This window comes from Heliangelus exortis, chromosome 14 (genome assembly GCF_036169615.1).
Source record: "Heliangelus exortis chromosome 14, bHelExo1.hap1, whole genome shotgun sequence".
NCBI lineage: Eukaryota > Metazoa > Chordata > Aves > Apodiformes > Trochilidae > Heliangelus > Heliangelus exortis.
This window is the reverse complement of record NC_092435.1, coordinates 11,005,063-11,027,252: the sequence shown is the minus strand read 5'-3', so window position 1 is coordinate 11,027,252 and position 22,190 is coordinate 11,005,063. Positions and strand designations below refer to the sequence as shown.

Sequence of the window (22,190 nt, the reverse complement as noted above, 5' to 3'; positions counted from 1 at the left end):
GTGGTGTCCCCATCCCTGGAGGGGCTCCCAAGCCCCACAGCTGAGGTGCTGGGTTAAAGCTGGACCTGGGGATCTGAAAGGTCCCAAAGGATTCGTGATTCTGTGCTCAGCAGCTGATCCCTCAGCCGTGTCCAAGCTCTCCCCGGGGGCAGGCAGCTGAGTTTTTTCCTCCCTTGGGTCAAGTCCCAGAACAGTACCTGGTTTTTTTTCCTCTCTTGAGTCAAGAGAAGCCAAGGACAGAGGCGATGAAGCCCACATGGGGGTTCTGAGTACCGCCCAGAGCAGCCGATTGTCCGCAGCGTGGCTGAAGTGAAAAAAAATAAAGCCCAAACCCACTAAAAAATAATAATAAAACAACTGGACTGCCATCCCACCATCCTGGATACGTATCCTCCAGAGCGGGCTCTGAACCTTTTCCGTGCCGGATCCAAAGCCTGCATGAAGGTTTCCAGGGTGCTGCCTCCATCTCCTGGGCGGAGCGGGGAGCGCAGGCGACACACGACAGGGAGAGGGACAGGACAGTGATGGGGGGGATGACGACAGAGGCTGTTTGGCCTGAAGAGATGGTGATCTGACCCTCCTCCCCCCCCAGCCCTGCAGGAGCCCGGTTCCGTCCAGCAAACCCCTCGTTAAACACAGGGAGGGACAGTGAGGGCAGAACCTGTCCCCAGCGTGGTGTGAGAGTCATGGTTTAGTGATGCTCAGGGTGGTTTTGGGTCGAGAGTTTGGCTTGGTGACTGTAGAGGTTGTGGTTCTATGGTCCTGTGCCCCTGAAGCCAACCAGCACTCACTGCTGAGGAGCACGGGATGAGTTGGAGTCTCTGGGCTGCAGAGACTGGGCTGCAGCCCTGCTGCTATTGCAGCCTTCTCACCTGCAAAACTACTGAATTCAGCCTAAAAGTAGAAGACAACACACTTCTAACACCATGCCACACAAGCAATGTTGTTTACAGAATCATTAAGGTTGGAAAAAAAGCTCCCAGATCGAGTCCTACCATCAACCCAATGCCACCATGCCCACTACACCCTGTCCCAAAGTCCCATGTCCATATGGTTTTTTTAACACCTCCAGGGATGCTGACTCCACCACTTCACTGTTCTAAAGCTTGACCACTCCTTCAATAAAGAAATTGTTCCTAAGATCCAATCTAACCCCTCCCTGGTGCAACTTCAGGCCAGTTCCTCTCACGCTTTAGCTGCAGGAAAGCACATTGAAGAGGTTGTGGTTTGGGCACATCCCACCCACTCTCCCCTTTCTAACCCTTGGCTTGTCCTTGGTCTCTGAAAATCCTCAATGGCACCAAATCAGAACAGTTGGATGGTGGTTAATCCATCCAACTTAAGCCTTGGCTCTTCTCCCACCAGCCACATCTTCACCAAGCCAAGAAAAAGTCCTTGCATTTGTGGGTTTCAGGGCTGTTTTTGCCATTTTACAATTAATTTTTTTTTTGCCCAATTTGGTTATTCTTTCCTGCCTGCCTTTTCAAGGTGAAAATGAAGAAATCAACACCATCTTAAAAGCTTTTGTAGCTGTTGCCTCCTATATGGCTTCAGTCACCCAGTTCTTCCCAGCCCAAGGGTCCTCAGCTGGAGGAGACCCCAGGGTCCCCTCCATGACCACCACCAAGGACTGGTCCTCCCAGACACCCTGCAGGCTGGACCAACAGCAACAGTTCTGCTCCTTTCCCATTCCACTTACCAGTTTGAGGAAAACATTAAAGAAAAAGCTGAAGCACCTCATCCTTCCCCAAATTGATGAGGGTTTTTTTTTGTCTGCAGGTGACCTGGGAGCTCCCTTCCTCTGCATTGGGCCAGGGCTGACTCCACCACCAGGGGAGAGCTTTAAAAAGAAGTGCTTTGTGTCAGCAAAACATCATCCAGGAGATGGACTGAGTGCAGGCAGCTGTGGAAAAATCCTCCCTGCATGTTTGGGCTGATGGGGCAACAGGAAAACAAGGGACCCATAACCCAGTCTGAAGACAAACAGCAACACTACTTACCAAACAGTCACTTGGTTTAGAGTAATATTCTCTTTCCTTACTTAAGTGCCTCTATTTGACCTCTGCAGGAAAATTATTTCCTCCTAATATATAATTCAAAGCTGAATAGATACCTGAAAAACACACAGAAGGCAGATCATCCCACCCTGAAGTAATACATCAATCCTAGCTGGGAAGGTTGTTTTATTGAGAGTGTGGCATGAGACACTTGACTGAGTATAAATTTATGAACAGCTCTTCATGTATGTGAGATTTTTGGCAAGATGTGCCAAATAATGCAAGTGACAGGATATTTAATTTAGGAGGGTTCGCTCATTGGGGTTTTTTTATCAATTAAAAAAGAAAAAAAAAAAAAAAAAAAAAGGACTTAATGAACTTCCAAATCATAAATGATGGATTTTTGTCAATTATAAAATATTCTGAATTTGTAACCTTTTTATTCTAGTACTCAAGGAACTGCCAGCTATTTAAAACTGTACCTTTATCATTATTAACAAAGTTTAACAAAAATAAATACAATTTTGAGGTTGTCTTTGGCATGTGGTAATTCAAGGCAATAGTATCTTTCAGCAGCACAGTGCAAAGAAAAACAACAAACCATACAATGCACTACCAGATTCAGCCTTACAAGGAGAAGAGAACGTAGTACAATGCAAACTTTAATGTCAATATATACAGAGCTTTAAAGAAAACATTATTTTTTTTCATTTTTAAAATTAAATGAAATAAATACAATATGATACAAAATCCACAATATGCTTCAGAGAAAGAAATGACAATTACAATAACGGGGACCTTTTGGAGAGTTTCATCTTTGAAGTACCTCAGAGCATGGAATTCATTGCACACTGTTTTCAATTAATGCCCTTTCGTAGAGATTTACTGCCAGTCACGTGCCAGGAGATTTTTTAGCTCTAATCAAGAGTTTCAGTGCAAGATGCCAAAGTGCTTGGGATATTATGAGAATGCAACCACTTAGCAAATGCTGCTCATAAACCAGATGCAAACCACACATAACAGAACACTTTGTCCTGCAAAGGAGATCCACCTCCAGCATCTTTGCAGTTCTCCCATTTAAAAACAAAACAAAACCAACCCCAAAGCAGGATTCAGTGTTATTTAAACTCACTATGGGTAGCAAGATACCACCCAAATTTTAATTAGTAAGAGACAGAATCAATGAAATACCTTTTAAAGCTTTCCTTGAACGTTTGCTTTCATTACAGAGGAAAATAATCTCAATAAAACCAGTCACCAATTGTTCTGGGGGCAACTCTTAATTACATAAATTATTAAAACACTCAGATCAGCTGTAGCTACACACTAAGTGTGAGGGCTTTTAAAAAAACTTTTACTGGTAGTTCTATTCCCAAAGGGAAAAAAGTAGGCTTCACAACAACAACTTAATTTGGGGGAGTAAACATTTAAAGTACACTGAAGGAGAAACAAACAGAATCCAGAATGTGCTTGACCAACAGGGTATTAATGCAGAAGACAGTACAAAGGTGTTACCAACAGGTATGAGAAAGTTTTTGAATAAACTTCCCAGCAGAAATCTTTTCATTTTCTTCACCAGACAGAGCATCCTCATCCTGGATGATACAAGGGCTCTGTTATCAGGGCTTCAGAAGCCTTCTGAAAACTAAGAAAAACCTGCTCCTCCCTTCCACAAGTAATTGCAGAAAATTCTGGATAGGACAGACAAACTTAAGTGCTAAAGAAACTATACAACCCCCCCATATGTTTGCATTGCTGTTTTAGCCTAATTTCATTGCTATAAATCAGGAGAATTACTATACTATTCTGTCATTCCTTTGACTCAATTCCTGGAGGCTATCTCAAGTTTTTCATTTTAACATTTGAGGGCAGAGAGCCCTGGATGCAACTATCTGTCCCTGCAAAAACCAAAGCAAACAAACAAAAAAACAACACCCCAAAAACAAACAAACAAAAACACCAACAGAAACCATGATTATGAGTACCCTGCAAGTAACTTCCAAGTGTTGAAGTTTGCTAGAGGTCATTTTAACTATTAGACATGAAAAATTAAAACATGGAAGACAGAATTCAAGCTCATGAGTGACCTGGGTGAGGTTTGGGATGCAAGAAGAACATTGAAACCACACTACAAAAGAAACAAACCCAAACCACACAATATGCTAACAACAGCCACAAAGCAGTGGCTCCAATGAAGCCATCCCTGGGGACACTCTGGGGTACAGGCACTCTTGGTTGTGCACCACTGGATGGTATCAATGCCACTGCAGTTTCTGGATACCTGACAGGAATACAAGAGAGTTCCTCACTTGTCCTCTAAATGCTTTAATAGATATGTTTATGTCTTTGTAACTATAAGGCTTTGTAAAGTTAAAACTTTTTTTTTTTTTTTTTTTTAAATAAGTAAATCAGTAAGATTGTAACTACTCTGTCATCTCTAGCAGAGGTGCAGAGAGGATATGGAAGTGAAACAATTTTCACTAACCTTACACTCCACCTAACAGCACCTTGAAAGTGAGTGTTCTTCCATTTCAAACATTTAACTGATTACTCCTGAGCAGACCATGCCACTTTTACATTAATTGTATAGCTGAACAAAGCCTACGTTTGGAAAAAAAAGGGTAAATATGCAACAATTTCCAAGAAGTATCACAAAGAAAATGATCATTAAATATCAGGTAGTAAGGGTAAACTATCAATGTACTCTTCTGTATCCCTGCATATCCAAAATGTTTCAAAGACTGATATGTTTAAATATTCACTGCAAGAGAACTCTTCCCCACAAATTAAGAATTAAAATTGGCATACCAGGTGACTGTCAGATATAACAAAGGTATTTGTCCATATGTTTTCCTTGTGATAAGACAACTTTGTAATGCTGCAGTCACTGAAACTTTGCTTTTAGCCCAGGAGTACCACTTGCACCAAAGGCTAGTATAGTAATGGTATAAAACCCCCCAGGGACAACTTTATAGATGTTTTGAATTCTTTGCTAAGAATCAGAATATCCATCTTGTTTGAGCACTTTTCCTCTTACCACCTTTGTGTTGCACAACAAGAAGAACTTAAGTACCTTCAGCTGCTTTTGTGCAAAATGCTTTTAAGGTGCTTATAACGTGGTGCTTCCAAGCAAGCTAAAAGAAAATACCAATATAAACACTGTTAAATGATTAATGAATAAAGCCATTAAAGACCAGCTGCTACCTTACAGGAAACCTGAAGACAATTCAAGTTTGACACTACTTGTGTTCCACGCCTCACATTCCCCTCCATCCTACATTATACCTTGACCTTGGGTTCAGGAGGCTTTTATTTCCATCACTGAGGTTTTTCCTTAGCATGAATTCAAGTTCTTCTGGCAGTCATTTGTAAATTTACCCCCAAAATTGATACCAGTAGACTGTAGACTAGAAGCTTGCAGGCATTCTTGCTGGCAAAGGTCTTGAGTAATGAAAAGAAGGATGAGCCAGCTGCATAGGGGGCAGATTTTTTGTACTAAACAAGAAACTTTCCAGGAAGCAGTCGTGTTCTTTGATAAGCTTTCAAGCATTTCAAACAGGCACCTCAAAACTAGGCACAAACAGCCCCTAAAGCTTCCAACATCTATCAAACACTCAAGAAATTTAGTATGGGGTATGTTCTGCATGATACAAATAGCACACCTATGTTTGCTATATTCCTTAAGTCTCAAATCTACACATATTCATACCTAACTATTTGGCCAGATAATTTCCATCTTCCCCCACCACAACAAAAGAAAGCAGCTTATCTAATAGTTTTTCCAATGCCACCAAGTACTTCACAGGTATAACCAAATACCAGCCAGCACCCTCTGTCTTTGAAGATCTGAGTTGCAGAGCCAGAATTCTCCCAAAAGCTTTTTTTCCTGTCTCAAAACACCAAGTTCTGCCACCACAGGTCCTGTAACTACTAAAGCAATCAGCAACAGGACATTTGATGAAGGCAAATCAGTGTGAAATACATTTGATTTTTGGTCATTTGTATCCTCCAACTGTTCACAGTCTAACAGGCAGTCACTGAGACATTGATTTAAAACATGTATCATCCTACCATGACAATACAACTGCTTGGTAGTGCTTGCAGCTTTCCAAAAATACTTTTAAGCTCCTCATCTCTGAATGCATTAGCAGCTGGCACCGATTTTGAGAAGGAAAACCCCAAGATAATTCTGGCTCTGACATTAATTTCCTCTCCATCACAACATTTAGAAACAGTTGAAGTGCTACCACCAAGGCAGAGAGGGTGAGTGGGGTGCTGGCCACAGGAGACTGTCAGTAACTTATCCATAACTGTGAAATTTCTTGGTCAGAATTCCCTAATCTGGGCACATTGCAAGGCTTATTTATTTTCCCAAGCTACCCCTACAGTTAGGCAACTAGAATTTTGCATTTATGTTCTGTAATATTTGTACATGCGGCGAGAGATTCAGGTAGAAGCAATGTTCTATAAAAATCAAATAAATAAAAAAAATAAAATCCACGTGCCAAGTTGGTTATAATAAAGTGTCAGTTTGTCTTCCACGCCAAACAAACTTAATATTGGATATATTTGGTGCTGAGGAAACAGCAACATAGTCACTGCACCAACAGACAGACAATAGAAATATCAGAAATTATTGGATTGCATGATGTTGTCTGGAGTGGTACCAGTGTTACTTAAATCCTTATTTTTCTCAGATTATACACATACTTTCTCCAGCCCAGTGCAGGACACAATAGCATTTGTGGTAACAACTAGAAATGTTCTGTTTCCTGGAACAGGCCATTTGTTAACCAGCATTTCTTTTGGGTCACAAGTCATCAAATTAAGTTTATGGGTAAAGTGCAGAGTCTTACACATCCCTTTTGTCTGTATTTTATATAAACTTATCAGTTACTGGCACCATGCAAACATAGACCTTCCAAATTAACATTAATGCATTTAACACTGGCACAATACAGAAGTCAGCTTTTCTTACTAGAAATGAACAAGTGAAACAAATTAAGTGCCCAATTATGAAATTACAATTTTGTCCTCCACAACAGGGTCTAAAAGGTGTGCAGAAGAAAATGTACACTGACACTTTATGTACAACTTGGTCGTTGGCAACGGTCCCCTAAACCATTTTTCAAATTAACCCAAAACTATACAGGATGTGAAATAATATTTGCAACAGATCTCTTAAAGGACAGTGTGGAGAAATTCATTATGGTGTACCTGATGTTTAAATTAATTTAACAGATACAGCCTGTAAAACAACACAGTATGAACCTGTGGATTTTTTTTTTTTTCTTTTTAAAAAAAGGACTTTTACAGAATTCAAGTAGTGTAGCAGGAAACCATAGATGCCTTTTTGATCACAGGTCAGGCTAAATAGAGCCACTTATTGGATTTTCCCCTTGCTTCTGTTTGCTAAGGTGTCCCAGTGGATCTATAAGTCTGTTGATGTAAGTTTTTTCATGCTCCGTCGCTGAGCTAAACTTGAGGCTGCCACAGGCTCCAACACTGGCTGAAATGTCTTGTGATTCAGTGCAGAATATGTAGCAGCCATGGCTCCCTGGAGAACAATGACACATAGGAAAGGTTTTAAAGGTGATTTTTAATCAGAAAACAAAGCAATTGAATATTAAATTCTTAATTGACTATGAAAAAAAAAAAACCAAAAACAAACAAACCAGTATTTCTGGCAGGTCAGACATATTCTCCAAAATTTGTTTAAAAAAAAAAACAAACCCCAAAACATCAATCATGTATTGCTGAATTGCTCAGGTTTCTAAGCACAGGTATCTGAAATGTCTACTTTTTCCCGTGTCTCTCTTTTACATGCTTTATATTTAAGAGTAACCATTTACTGTGGGTTAGATTTAGTATCTTTCAAGCAAAATTAGCACCCATTTACCAAATGCAGCCACTTAAATGGATATTCTGGTTCTGACTTATAAGCACAACACAATTAAGAGCAGCTATCATAGGTCCTTGTTTTTGAATCCAACCAAACTAATAAAGTCAACTTAAAAGTTGTCTGCATACAGCAAAATGGTTTTGTGTAACATCAGAAACACAGATGCAGAACAAAAAGATAAAATATTGGTGGATAAACTGATGTAGTTTATGAATTTGTGTTAGGAAAGCATAATATGAGTCAGTCAGAAACAAATCCCAGAAGATTTCTTGAATAAGAATGCTAGGAGACCTGTGGAAGGCTCAGTCTCAGGTGTTTTAATCAGGCTCCCATACGGCCAAAACCATCTTCATCTTTGAAAACAAGACATCCTAAAAATCTCCCCCTTTACACAAAGATTAAAAAAATAAGTTTAGCAATAATTTACTTAGATAAAAGATTTATGCAATAATGAAAATTAAAAAAAAAAAATCAAGTGGATTTTTTTTCTAAAGCAACAAAAAGAAAAATTCTGCTTGTAACTCTAAAAGCAACTCAATTCATTGCCCATCCAGCAGGCAATGGTCAGTCTCCAGGTGATTTTACCTTTACTAGATGTGGTGCATCTTGTCTGTTTAGTTGATAATGTGGCAACTGGTCCCTGCAGGCTATCCATGAATGTTTTAATACTTGCTCTGCTGTGTACCGCTGATGGGGATCTACGTGAAGCATATGTGATAACAAGTCCTAGATCAAAATGAAACACACAGATCAGATGCTGTTCAGTTAAAATCATCTTTTACAGACTTGAAAGCACGAATTATGGCAGTCAGGAAAAAAAACAGCCTGTGTAGGAGGGATTAGTACAACGCAAACACACACACGAAGATCAGCAGATAAATTGGATCATTCTGTGCCTTGACACCGGGGAAGCCTGACAACAATGTGTTGTACTATTTCATCAGTTTAACAGAGCAAGCCTTTATTGCCAAGAAACTTCTTGCTGCTTGTGTTTTTCAGCCTTTTTTTTTTTCCAGGTTGTTTATTATTAATATTCCAGTTTAAAGACTAGAAATCCTATTAAAATTCAGCAGGCAGATTTTTGTGGAAGAAAGCTATTTTTTGAAAACATTTCTCCTTGTTCATGCTGCACATTTGGCATCTGTGGACTACATATTACAACTGAATTATATATAGTGATATAATAAAGAATTTTGCCTTCAAGGAGCTATATAGAGTAACAGAAATGACCACTTGTTTGTGCCTGTTTAGGAAGCATTAGCAATAAGCTAATAATTACAGTCTTGGTCAGAAGAGCTGGGTGGGAAGGGCACAGAATAGAGCCAGGAATAGCTTGAAAGAAAAAGTATGAACAAACTAACAGAACATTCCTTTTGTTTTAGGTACAAAATGTTAAGCATTCTTACATATAAAGAAGTGAACTACTTGTCCTAAGAGAGCATCAGCCAACAAGGATTCTGAATCACTCCAACTGAAATGAATAGTGGAGTTCCAAAGGATCAGGAAAAGATGTAATATTAACCCCAAGCTTTGTAAAAGGAAACAGTGGTGACCAAGACAGCTCCAGACCAAGCCAACACCAAACTCAAAAAGTAACACAGAAATAAATGCAAGCTTTAAATACAACTGCACAATCAGCTGATGGAGATCTTTGGCAAAATACCCAATACACTAGGTTGTTAAAGTCAGAGTTTAATTGCTGAAAGTACTGACAAAGGCAACAGAGCCAATTAGTTCAGCACTGAACAACATTTAAGGAATCAAACTACAATTCTTCACCTATTAATGCAAGACTTGTTAGCTACTAGCACTAAGGGTTGTAAAAAATCATCTTTGCATCTAAGGCATCCCATAAACACCTGATTTTGTTCAGTAACAAGGAACAAAAAAAACCCATGAGGATTATAAAAGCCTATATTGGGACCTATCTTTTTAAAGTCTTTAGCAGCCATCCAAAGGGATCAAGGCAGGATGGAGCAATGGGCTCACCAAAACCACACCAAATTCAGCAAGGACAAATGCAAAGTCCTAAGCTTGGAAAGGAAGAAATTATTGCCAAAGTACAGGGTGGGGACTGACTGCCTGGGGACCAGCTTTGTTGAGAAGGACCAGCAGGTTTTGGTGGTAGACAGCACAGCAAGTAGTCTGAGGAGGTAATTGCACTTCTCCAGACAGCATGGCCCCAAGAATGGAGAGAGAGGACAGAGTAAAATAGGAGAGGTTCTGGCTTCCCGCTTTACAGTGGTGGAAAAGGCTGCCCAGGCAAGTTGTTGAGTCTCTGCCCTTAGAGGCTTCCAAAATCAGACTGGTCAGAGCTCACTGCTGACCCTGCTTTGAGCAGGAGGCTGGACTAAATGAACAACATTGCAATAAAGTTTGCAGGTAATAACAGCAAATTACTGTGTCAGTCTATTTTATAAAATTCAGCAGATGTTCGTTTGGATTCTACAAAAATATAGGAACAAAACACATTTATACCTTTGCTGCATCTGAAACTGTGTCCCAGTTGCCTCCACTTAAAGAGAATTTTCCACTGCCTATCCGTACTAGGATCTCCTCTGGAGTATCATTAGGACCATTGGCAAATGGAGTATAGCTGTTGAAAGGGGGGAAAAAAAAACACAAACAGAAAACCACTCATATTGCAAGAAATTGTTAAAACCCCAGAAATAATTTTGAGTAGATATCCTAACAGAAGACACAAACGTGCTATATACAATTAAATGCTTCATAAATTAGCATTTCATCTTTACAACTTTATTACTTTCCTTTCCCTATAAATGTGGTTAATCAAGTATAATAAATGGGAAATGCAGACTAAAAAGATGTCTTAAACTATTATCTTAATAATGCATTCTAAACAGTGCAGACTTTAAAGTTAAATAGAACTGACTCAACATAAATTATGGCAGATGAGCAGAGCATGTCAAACAATCCAAACTTGGAACAGTACCCTAACAGAATGGGACAAAAAAGCTGGAGTAATATCATGTTTAAGGCATGTGCATTTAATCAGCCTGGGAATGAGCACAGTGTACATGCATTTATCATTTGGTGAAAAGCTACAAGAAAAATTTCATAAGTTTTTTCCTCCAGTGAGTTGGAAAGTTGTGGTTTAAACCACAAGAAGTTTGGGAGGCTTGTAACAGTTTACAGGGATTCCTGCAAATCTGGCTCATTTTCTACAAATCCTACAGTGACCAACTCAAAAGAACTAAACTGAGAAATCTGAAGACCAAACTGAATCACTTAAACACACTGGATAACAATGGCAAGAAGATGTTCTGGCACCTCCCATGATCATAAGCCAAGTTAGTTTTAATTATAAAACTTACTCTAACTCAGTCTTACTCAGATTAGGTAGTGATATCACCATACTCCACAGGATTTCAAATTAGCTTGCAAGCAGTAATAATTAATCTTATTGCATTCTTAGTACTTTTGTACTCTTAGTACTAGAGGGAAGATCATCAGAAATTCAGGAGCTATCCCAGCCAGCTAGTTCTAGTTGATGAGCTTAAGAGAAACAAAATGGCAAGACAGGAATTCCTGCTGGACCATTCCTCCTCCATGCTTTTGACCTGCCATGCCTTTGCTTCAGGCAATGTTCCTCAAACATGTAAGCAGTCTACTGCCCAAAAGCTGCATACTTGCACTTAAATCATACAGCAATTTGAGGTTTGATGACACAACTGTAGTGGTGGTGGTTTTACATGTGGTAATACCAATGTATCCATTTATTATTTATCAAAATTATCTATAAAATAAACCAAAAAAATGGTGTATTCCTGTTGGAGCAGAATCCAGAAAACCCTTTATCATTCAGCCACTAAGCACTTCAGAGTGCTTAATGAAATTTTAGAGGCTTAGATACTTAAAAGTTTACAAGAAAGTGTGTTACACAAAAAAGGTCAGGAATCAGGTTCCTGGCAGGAGATACAAGTATAGTAAGGTGGGGAGGACAAACAGCAGAAGGAATAAAGCCACCACATACTTTTTCCAGACTAAACTCCCTCCTGGATACAGGAGAGTCTTTGGCAGCTCCCAGCCATGCAGTAAAGGAGAGAGAATGCCTTCAATCTACCTGTAAGATAAGCCTAGTTTATGTACACATTTACTTACAGCTCCCTGTTCCACTGCAGGGTATTTGTCATTCTGCATTCAAATCAGTGAGGTCATCTCTTATAATTGTAATAAAATCATGGATTCATGCAGCATGCTGGAGTTTTAGGTAAACAAAAAAGCCAAGAAATCTTTCTCACCCTGCCAGCATTGTGTAAAGAAGAACACCCAAGCTCCAGATGTCACAAGCAGCATCATACCCCTGCCTCATGAGAACCTATAAAATAAAATGTGTCAAATATTTCTCATATATATTAAAAAACCACCACAAACCAACACCAGTACACAGCCTAAGGAGGGATAAGTCAATCCCAGGATAATTTGAGAGGTCTGAGTATTTATTTTTCAATGCATGAGCTACAGTAACTATAGACAGTATTTCTTGTTCCCAAGAACACCACCTCTTAAGATTCTGAACAGATTACATCTTATATTTGAGGGTGGATTCTACTGTTTTTAAAGCAGGTTTATTATACACATATGCACCAGTGTTTAGAAAATATGCATAACTCTACTTAAAGACAACTAGCAGAATACTTGGGTTTTTCTTTTTTTATTCAATGCATCAAAAACAGCACAGAGAAGACACACAGCAGCTTAAGATACCTCTGGTGCCACAAAGTTTGCAGTGTAGCAAGGAGTCAGAAGTAGTCCATTTTCTCCTCGAAGTTGTTTTGCAAATCCAAAATCACAAATTCTGATAGAATCAGCATTATTTGAATCATCCGTATACAAAATATTACTCGGCTTAAGGTCTCGATGCACCACCTTGAAACAAAGAAATTTTCAAGTCTATCATTTAGAAGTTGCATGTACACTTGTTTGTACATAAAGTGCAATGTATAAAAGCTATTCTCTAGCTTAATGTACTTATTAACAGTTCTACACAATTATATAATGTTTAAGTAAACAGAAGCTACTTTAAGTAATGTCATAACAATGTCTACTGGCTCATAATTCAACTGGAACTAATGTGATCAAGCAGAGGAGAAGAAATGGAGTGGGGCTTTTCACCAGACAATGCAGTGGCAGGACAAGGGGTAATGGCTTCTTCACCATGAGGGTAATAAGGCACTGGAATAGGGAGACTGTTGATGCCCCAACCCTGGAAGTGTTTAAGGCCAGGCTGGGTGATCTTTAATGTCCCTTCCAAGCCTAACCCTTCTATGAATCTAAATATCTGCTGTTTCACAATCTGTAAAGGAGTTAAAAGGGTTTCCCAGAATAAGAGGATGAGGTGTTTATCTTATTCACCTCAGCCAGAAAATACTCAGAAATCTTTTTTCCCTTCCGCCATAAAACCAAGCCAACCAAAGCACGTAAGAGAAGGCTAATTCTGTTAATTCTAAGAAATGTGAAAGGAGCTCTGCCAGAGAAGAAACCACTCACTCCTTGGCAGTGCAGGTAGTCCACAGTCTTGGCTATAGTGTACAGCACAGCACTGGCTTCTCGTTCCGAGAAGAACTTCTGCCGGAGGATGCGATCCAGCAGCTCCCCTCCTTTCATCAGCTCAGTCACAAGGTAGATGAATCTACCATCATCATACACCTAGGGAGAAATTTAACAAGTGCAGAGGTATATAAATACAGGCAGATATTAAAAAAACAACATCTATAATTACACATCCTGAGAAATGTGAAAATTACAGACTAGATTGTTCACCTATTCCCATGGAGCACAAACAGCAAAGGACTGAAAAATTCAATTTGGAAATTCAGGAGCCTTAAAGCATGAAGCATAGGACTGCTTAAAGTGTCACTCTGCAAGACAACATAAATTGATTGTTAACTTGTGTCTTGGAACTGGATTTCTCAGTTTAGGAACATCTTTGAAGAACAGTAGCCCTACCACTCCCCAGTGCTCCTCCACAGACAACTTTCAGCTGCTGGCACTCAGGGTATACAGGACAACCCACTACTGCTGATTCAGTATTAGCTGCTCATTTGAAATAAGAAATAATACAGCATTTCTAACCTTTGCAGCATTCCTAACTTCAAGCTCATTGAACAGCCTTTAGAAAAAATTAATATCAGGACAAAGTCATATTTTGAAGTACTCAACACTTCACCATATGTACTGCTCTCCCAATATATTTTACTACATAAAACAAATCTAATTAATCCCCAACGAAATCCCTAAATCTGTATTTATTTACTGACTATGTAATAAGAGGTAGCAGAGAAAGAGGTACATACATCCTTCAAAGTAATAATATTTGGATGTTGTCCATAACGCATGAGAATCTCAATTTCTTCCGAGGGATCTCTCTTACTTTTATCAATTATCTGCAAAACATAGCAACAGGAAAAACAACTTGGCTAAACAAAGTCTATTTAATGAATATTCATATACTTTTTCATTTCAACAAGAGGATAAAAAAAGTTTCTAGAGTTCCTTACTTCTTCCTAATCATGACTAATTAATTTTCCAGCTTTACATTCCATTTTTTATTAATTTCTTGCTCCTTACTCCCTGTTAAACTGTATCATTAATGCAGTCTGCTCTGCTCCAGTGGACAAAGATATGCAATGGACTGTCTGAAGCATCACTGCTTCCCTGCAGCCCAGTTCCACCCTTGTAGAGCTGATTTTATTTCACGTGTTCTCACGGTCATACAATATTTTCAGGTTTCAAAACTGTAATTGCAAAGCCAGTTCTTCAAGGTCATAACTTTGCCCTCAAAAAAAAAAAGAGCTACAGAAGCTAATGCACAATTTAAACAAATGAAGAAAACACTGGTTTTAATTTCTCACAGCATGAAAACAGCTACAGCAGCTGGAAAACTCATGCAGTTCAAGTTCACAAGTCTACTAAGCAATAATTTCAGAACAGTCACAATGAAATTTATTCAAAGTACCTTGACAGCAAACTCCATATTTGTAGCTATGTGTACACATCTCTTGCAGACAGAGTAGGACCCAACACCAATATCTTCCTTCAGTTCATACACATCAGTAAACTGTGCACTGTTTCCATGAAGTTGCTGTAAAAACCAAACACAAGCTGTCACCTAAAGCAATAAAACACTCTGCTGTAATAGTGTTTGCAACAGCAAAAATTTCTTCTGCTTGCTCATGCTTTCTGTTGTCAATTCTGCCTCCAGGAAGACAACCTTGCTTTTTACAATATAAAAATATCATGTGGAAGCATTTCAATAATGCAAATTATCATTGTGCCCCCAACAAAAAAGACCAGACTGTAAACACTAAATATTGGTCCACCTTTAGCACGCCAAGAAGTTCCCCCCAAAATTCAGTTTTACCTGTACTATTGGCAGTATGTTGGTGAGTGGTGATATTTTATGATCTTCTACAGTAGTAGTTGCAACAAAACTAAATCCTTTGAAGAGCTGGTGGGCATTTGCACTAGGTGGGACCCCTGGAGAATCTAGTTGCACAAACATTTAAATAGCAGGATTAAATCTTAGCAGAGCTTCTTTTAACAATCAGGAGACATATTAGAAACAACATTTTGAAGGCAGAGATGCAAATGAGCAGTACCAGATGATGAATAAGACTTCTGGTCACTTATCTGTCTTTTTATGTCAAGAACACACACAAAGCAAGTATTCCTGGGTGTTTTCTACAATTGCAAAACACTGCAGGAACTAATGAAGGAATTCATGTTCTTAGGAAGAAGTTTACTGAAGCACAACACTACTTAGAAGAAAGAAGTAAAGATCATAGTTCAAGGCCTGAATAACAAAGAGTGCTCAGATTTTGCTGCTGCCTGGGCAGAAGTGAGGCAAAACAAGAATATTCAATTAGTAATGCTACTGTATAATTAGAACCATATTTTCCTCACATTATATTTTGTGCACGTCTGAATTCACTGTTTGAAATTTCACAGTAAGCACCAGCTTGATATTTTTGTGTAACCTACCAGAACCACAGACGTGGCAAGTGGTTGGATGCAACAGTTAAGAAAAAATATTACAAAAGAAAACCTAAGTGAAACTTGAATCATACTAAGCAATAAGTGTTTGCACTTAGTCTTTTTTTTTTCCAAGCTCAGTTACTTGGACATTTTCATAATGCAATTATTAAGGGATATTTTAAATATCGATTTTTATAAGACTCTTGAAATTATTTAAGATGTCTTTGCAAATGATCTAGTAGTACCACCCAGTCCCCCCTGTACTTTTTCCTCACCCTTTTCTACTTTTGTGTTGACATTTTCTCAAGGGCAAAGTCAAAGGCAGCATGAATAGTGAGGGAAGTTGCCCAATGAAAAAATAATGCTAGTTTTAAAATGTAATTTTAATAATCATAATAATTAATAGCCTCAAAAGGTTACTTAGAGCAAGTCATTCCCAGTGGAATACTGACCCTAAAAATAATCACTGCTGCAAGAAAATTTAATTTATTTTTCATGCTGACTACTTCCCCTCCAAACATGTCTGACTTTAAATCATAACTAGCAACATTAATTCAACTGTTAATATTCCTTTTTTGGTTCTGGCTTATCAAAATTTAGAGGAATATTTCAAAGAACAGGAACCTGCTGAGGAGAATATAGTCCTTCAAAGTCTTAAAATCTGTTGCACCCTTTCCTTTTAACTTCATCACTGGATTTTTCTTAACAAGCTTGCTGGTGTAATTCAAGGTTGTCCCTTCTTGTCCCACAAACCTCACCAATTGATAAACATGAACAAGTAATTACCTTTTGGTGTTTTTGCTGTGAATTCTGGATCAAAACAAAAGGTATCTTCGGGCTTTCCAGAAGCAGGTTTAAATGGGGGCTGAATTTCTCTTCTGAACAGTTTCTAAAGCAGAAGGACAAAGACATATAGGTTAAAAGCAAATGGGTGCTATAATTTTGCCAAACTCAAGGGTAACCAACTCTTTTTCTCTATACCATAAATACCATAGCTCCAGATGCCAAGCAACATTATAACAGAAGCAGAAGGTAACAGTCAGCAGTACTGCAGTGTTTGAGCCCTATTCACCTGCAAATATTTATAATGCTACCCATAGAAAAATTAAAAAACAGCTTTGTTATTTAGATCACTTTGCACTTACATTCCAGTCAACAGTAGAAAAAAAAGGATGTCTCTTGATTTCTTCAACTCCATCAGAACCAGCTCCTGAGCAAAGAAATACTGTATTTAAAACACTTTTGGATAAAATCTTCAAAGAACATTGCACTAAAAAATTATTCATTTCTAAACAAATTTGCATATACATGGTTATTTGAGGGAAATGTAAATATAGAACTATTCCAAGAATGTAAACCACTCAGTTAAGCAGCACACACCTCATCAGGGAGGTAAACAGAGTAATTTTCTTTGCTCTCACATTGTCAGATCTTTGGCTCACTGCTAAGAGTCACTGGTCTGAAAAAGTAATTCATTAGCCAAAGCCAGGAAGCAATGATCCAGGCTGGTATCCAAGAAATGGTATCTAAACCCAAACCCCATTGACCATCTGGAGCTTGAGAGTCTCTAGCAATTACTTTTGTTAAATAATCAACTCAGCCCAACTCCTTCTGTTTCAAAGATCCAAATAAATGAACCAACCTAATCTATTTGATGGGTTCCTTTTAAACAACATCCTAAGAAGACTTTGTGCTTCTGGGCTGAGAAACTGAGGCATTCCAAGCTTTGCTCTAAAGGAAAACAGAGAACAAGAGGAAAAAAAATTAAAAAAGTGTATTGAAAATTGTCTACAGAGACTTCATTGCACAATTTGATGTATCAAAGTTCTGTTCCAAAGTCTTGTAGAGAGCAAACATTTAACTCACAAGCTTTTAAGTTTCATGTCATACAGTGGTTTTCAAGAAAAGCCCATCAAAAAAACAAAAAAATCAAACACCAGAGCAAAAACCCCAAACCTCACCCACACCCCAAAACCAAGCTTCAAGATGGAGTAAAATAATTGTCAGGAATACAGAAGTATTTTCCAAGATATCTTCATGAAACCAGAGTTATCACCAAAGCAACTCTACCAGAATCAGCACCAGAAAAGCACCTAATCCCTAATTATTTGCCCCTGAAGTCACTGCTAATATTCCTCTTGAAGCAAGAGCCTCAAGAAGTAGCTCATTAAGCCATTATTTAAGAACTTACTGATTTTATCAAGTTTATTTTATGAACACAACTATGCTAAGCCAAGAAGTTCTTCTGTAGAACTCCAGGAGCACTTGGAGCTCCCTGTGAGAATTGTGATCTACTCCATTCACCTCTCCAGCAATATCACTACAAACTTACACCTGGACTAAGGCCACACTGCTCCATATTTGTAAGAACAGAGCTGCCCTCTCACCCCCTTCCCCATCACCCCCAAAAAAGGCCCAAAGCTCTGCATGTGGCTTAAAGGAAATTCTTTGTTAGCTGAGCATAAATAAAAGACGAGGCCGTATTTGCCCAACTTACTAATCACCAGTTCACCCAGTTTGTCTTGTCAGACAGCTCCTGTTGTAACTGGGGTAACTGAATATGGGAAACGTGAGCATGGAACTGCACACTCTCCATCTATCCACCCCCAAAGCAACACCTGAGGAACTATTGCTTACAAAATGTGTGCTGCAATGGGAGCAAAAGAGCATGATGGGTGGCAAGCAACACTGCTGCAATGCACTGCACTGTTTCTGTCTTTGTTACAATGGAAATCAAAGTTCATCCCTAAGACTTAATTCCTGAAGATTTTAACAGTATTTGCATCATCGATGATGTAAAAATTATTGGGAGGGACTTGGGTTTTTTGTTCCTGTTCTAGCTGAAGGCTCGTCAAGCACAAGGAGTTGTTACAAGCTGTTAAAACATGTTTAAAAATTACATTTTCTGACTTTTTGCAAAAAAAAAGTAAGAAAATATACTTACTTCAGTATCATATTCATGGTTTCATTTCGATCTTTACCTTGAAATGGTAGCGTACCAGTCAGCATTTCAAACTGAAAAGAAGAAATGTTAATCAACACTTCTTCCCCCAACTGCTGAAACCCAGTGTTAATTACTGCACTCTTCCCTCCAGCTGCATTAGACATACTAGCCTAAGCTTTCAAAATATGACCAAAAAATTGACAAATCTAAACCTTTTTTCATTGGCAGTTTACATGATACTAGAGGGTGGCAAGTGTAAGTAATGGTGATCTAGGAATATTTTACATCTGTAAACGACTTTAAAGTAACAAAATCTTTTCCATAACCAGGTTTCAGATATTGCATACTCTGAAAAGAGCAAGAAAAATAAATTCTAAACCAGTACATTGCTTTTATGCCAATGTCTATTTCAGCCTGATGCTCTGACACATCACAGCAAAGGTGTGCCAGCAGTTACTGGCTTATTGCACTACTCCAGTATTCATTCAAGTGTTACTCTTCCAAAAATGCAATCAATATTCCAACAAAACAACTCTATTTTTTAATTCTATCAAGTAACATGCAAAATAAATATACAAGCTGAAGCCCCATACTGGCTGCACCTGCACCATACTGCAGGTGCAAGGTAGATTTTATTCAAATGAGCTGCTATTTCACTAGCAATTCAGGTATTGAATTCCCTCTTCTCAGAGCATTCAAAATTAAACCTGGACAAGCTTATCCCAAGGACATTATTTCACATTGCCATTTGCAAGTGGTTTTTTGTGACTTTAAGCAAGGGAAGGAAGGGAGCATACAGTACCATGAGAACACCAAAGGACCACCAGTCAGCACTCTGGTTGTGCCCTCGCCTGTTTACTACTTCAGGTGCCATGTACTCTACAGTACCACAGAAAGAATAGGCCTTCTTCTCTTGATCTACTGATTCTTTGCTGAGTCCAAAGTCTACAACAACAGCATTACAAGAATAGAGCCAGTAAAGAACTTGAGAAAAACAAAAGCAATCCTGTACAGGGTAATCAAAATCAAAGCATTGACAGCTTTCATTTGTTTGCTTTCAGGAATATGAAAACCCATTCTCTAAGTCATACTAAATAGATGATTAGCCATCAATATTACTAAAAATCACATTTAAAACATTCAGAGCCTGAAGATAAAAAATTCTAATTTTCCTGCTTATTGCCTGCTTTATCCACACAAAAATTGGACAGACTTAAATATGAGTTTCAAAAAGAACGTGGTCTACATGGTCCAGTACTACCCAATGATGAATAAATAAAATCAGACTAAAATTAATTGTTATGTAAGACAACATGGTTCTGCAACCTGACTCAAGCTCAGCAGTCTTGCATATCTGCCTGCTTTATTCCCAGAATACTTTTTTTTTTCCTAGCTTGAACTATGCCATTGAATAAACAAGTTCTTGATACTATCCCAGCTCGCAAATGCCCCTCTTCTCAAAGGGGAAATGATAGCTAATCAATAATCCTATCAATTATCCTTCCCAGTTTCAGGAGAATACAAAGATTTTAGGATTGAACTGGAATTATATACATCATGCAGAATATTACTAATTATACACTTTATCAACCTGATATCCATCATCATTATCCCATCAAATCTTTGAGAGTATTAAAAAAAAAAACCCAACTAATTTTATCTTGGAATCTAAAAGCAATATGTATAGAACAAAATATATGGTGAAATTTTTAATACAAAAGCATCACCTTAAATGTCATTTAAAGATTTCAGGAATTCATTGTAATTTGGTTTCCAAATAGTCAGTCTTTTGTATATATCCTTTCCTAGAATAAATGTATTTTAATTGTTCCTCACAGAACATTTTTCTGTCATTTTAGATCCATTTAAAAGTGATAATCCAGAAACACAAAAGATAGTATTTCAGAAGCCTTTCTGTGCACTAAAGTCTTTACACCAAAAGCACTTCTGCTTCCTTTCAAAAGAAGTCTCACAGTCAGCCACTTGAGCCTGGGTTTAACTTGATCTTCAGTTAAAAGACATTTCACAGTAAATATTGATACAGCTCATTTTCTAGGCTTAATAGGGGATGGGTTTAGTTACTAACTTACCACCACCTGAACTAAAGCTCCTGGAAAAAGCACATTCAGTGTCTGGGTTTTTTCATGTTCATCTCAATTTCTCTTTTACAGCAGTGCAGCTGCTAACTCTGCACCTTCATCTATACAAATAATGGACAACATGAAAACTAACTCCAAGGGAACCTGCATGGTCATCAGCATTTGGTGAGTGACCAAACCCCTCAGATACAGTCTCTGATTATCTAAAATACTTCAATAAAAATGCCTAATACTACATAAAAAAAAATCATTATTCAGGGAAGAAAAACAGATTTATTGTAAGAAGTCTGTCCAATAAAAAAAATTCTAAACCAGCTAAATGCTGGCTCACACACTCCAGACACTGCTACATGTATCTTTGGATTAAAACTAAAAGCTTACACAGAAATGTTTAGACAGTGCTATACTAATAAATGTTACCCACCTGTTAACTTGATATGTCCTGCTTCATCAAGCAAAATGCTGAAAATTAAAATTCACATTCACCAATACACATAGAGAGAAATGTTGACATATAACTTTTAAACTGTAACAGTTAACAAACTTATGTAAGTATAAATATATTATAAATAACTTATATTATTAATTTAAGAAGTCAATATTATTACAGTTAAATCACATTTTCTTTTCATTTTGTTTGTTTATATAAGCTCACAGAAATATTTTTGATTTTTTTAAAAATGCAAAGCAACAAGCAAAATACACATAATAGTGGTAAAATACATTTTACTTTACTTTTCTGGCTTCAGGTCCCTGTATACAATTCCCAAGCTGTGAAGGTGATCCAAAGCAAGGGCCAGTTCTGCGAGGTAGAATTTCACATCTTCCTCTGTAAACATAACCTAATAAGAACTGTATAGATTTACCTTCTGATCTTGTCTTCAGTTTTTAAAACTGCAATCTAAAAAAAATAGTCCTGTCTGCCTAAATTTCAAATAAGTCTTAGAAGCACCTAATGAACTCAAAATTAATGCACCTAGCAGAAATTATATTAATATATATTAATCATCAAGTACACAAAAGAACTACCTGCAATACTTAAAGCCATCAGCAGTTACTGCTTAGCAATAACTAACTTTTGAAGCAATAAACTTAATAAACTGTTACTTAATAGCACTCCTGCTGCTGCAGTCCTATAGAGAATTGTTTTCCACTGCATTGTAAAATTCAGTACACAAGAGCTGTACTGGCTGGCTCTGAATTCACACTCAATATTTATGGGAAAAAGTAGAGACACTTTAGGAAAAAAG

General features: G+C 38.0%; 1 protein-coding gene across 3 annotated transcripts in view; it reads right to left on the bottom strand.

Moving 5' to 3' along the window:
* Positions 1 to 2,643: 2,643 nt before the first annotated feature.
* Positions 2,644 to 22,190, bottom strand: part of RPS6KA6 (ribosomal protein S6 kinase A6) — a 39,237-nt gene continuing 19,690 nt past the window's right edge. For all 3 annotated transcript variants that reach the window (XM_071758067.1, XM_071758069.1, XM_071758068.1), the window contains exons 7-22: positions 21,676 to 21,782; positions 21,365 to 21,402; positions 19,644 to 19,786; positions 18,842 to 18,912; positions 17,540 to 17,628; positions 17,043 to 17,107; positions 16,684 to 16,786; positions 15,284 to 15,408; positions 14,879 to 15,004; positions 14,217 to 14,306; positions 13,411 to 13,569; positions 12,628 to 12,789; positions 12,162 to 12,238; positions 10,378 to 10,495; positions 8,485 to 8,625; positions 2,644 to 7,554 (exon numbers count right to left, since the gene is read on the bottom strand). In XM_071758067.1, coding sequence (XP_071614168.1) covers positions 7,429 to 7,554; positions 8,485 to 8,625; positions 10,378 to 10,495; positions 12,162 to 12,238; positions 12,628 to 12,789; positions 13,411 to 13,569; positions 14,217 to 14,306; positions 14,879 to 15,004; positions 15,284 to 15,408; positions 16,684 to 16,786; positions 17,043 to 17,107; positions 17,540 to 17,628; positions 18,842 to 18,912; positions 19,644 to 19,786; positions 21,365 to 21,402; positions 21,676 to 21,782 — 1,740 coding nt within the window. In that variant the 3' untranslated portion in view covers positions 2,644 to 7,428. The remainder of the gene's footprint in view (positions 7,555 to 8,484; positions 8,626 to 10,377; positions 10,496 to 12,161; positions 12,239 to 12,627; positions 12,790 to 13,410; positions 13,570 to 14,216; positions 14,307 to 14,878; positions 15,005 to 15,283; positions 15,409 to 16,683; positions 16,787 to 17,042; positions 17,108 to 17,539; positions 17,629 to 18,841; positions 18,913 to 19,643; positions 19,787 to 21,364; positions 21,403 to 21,675; positions 21,783 to 22,190) is intronic.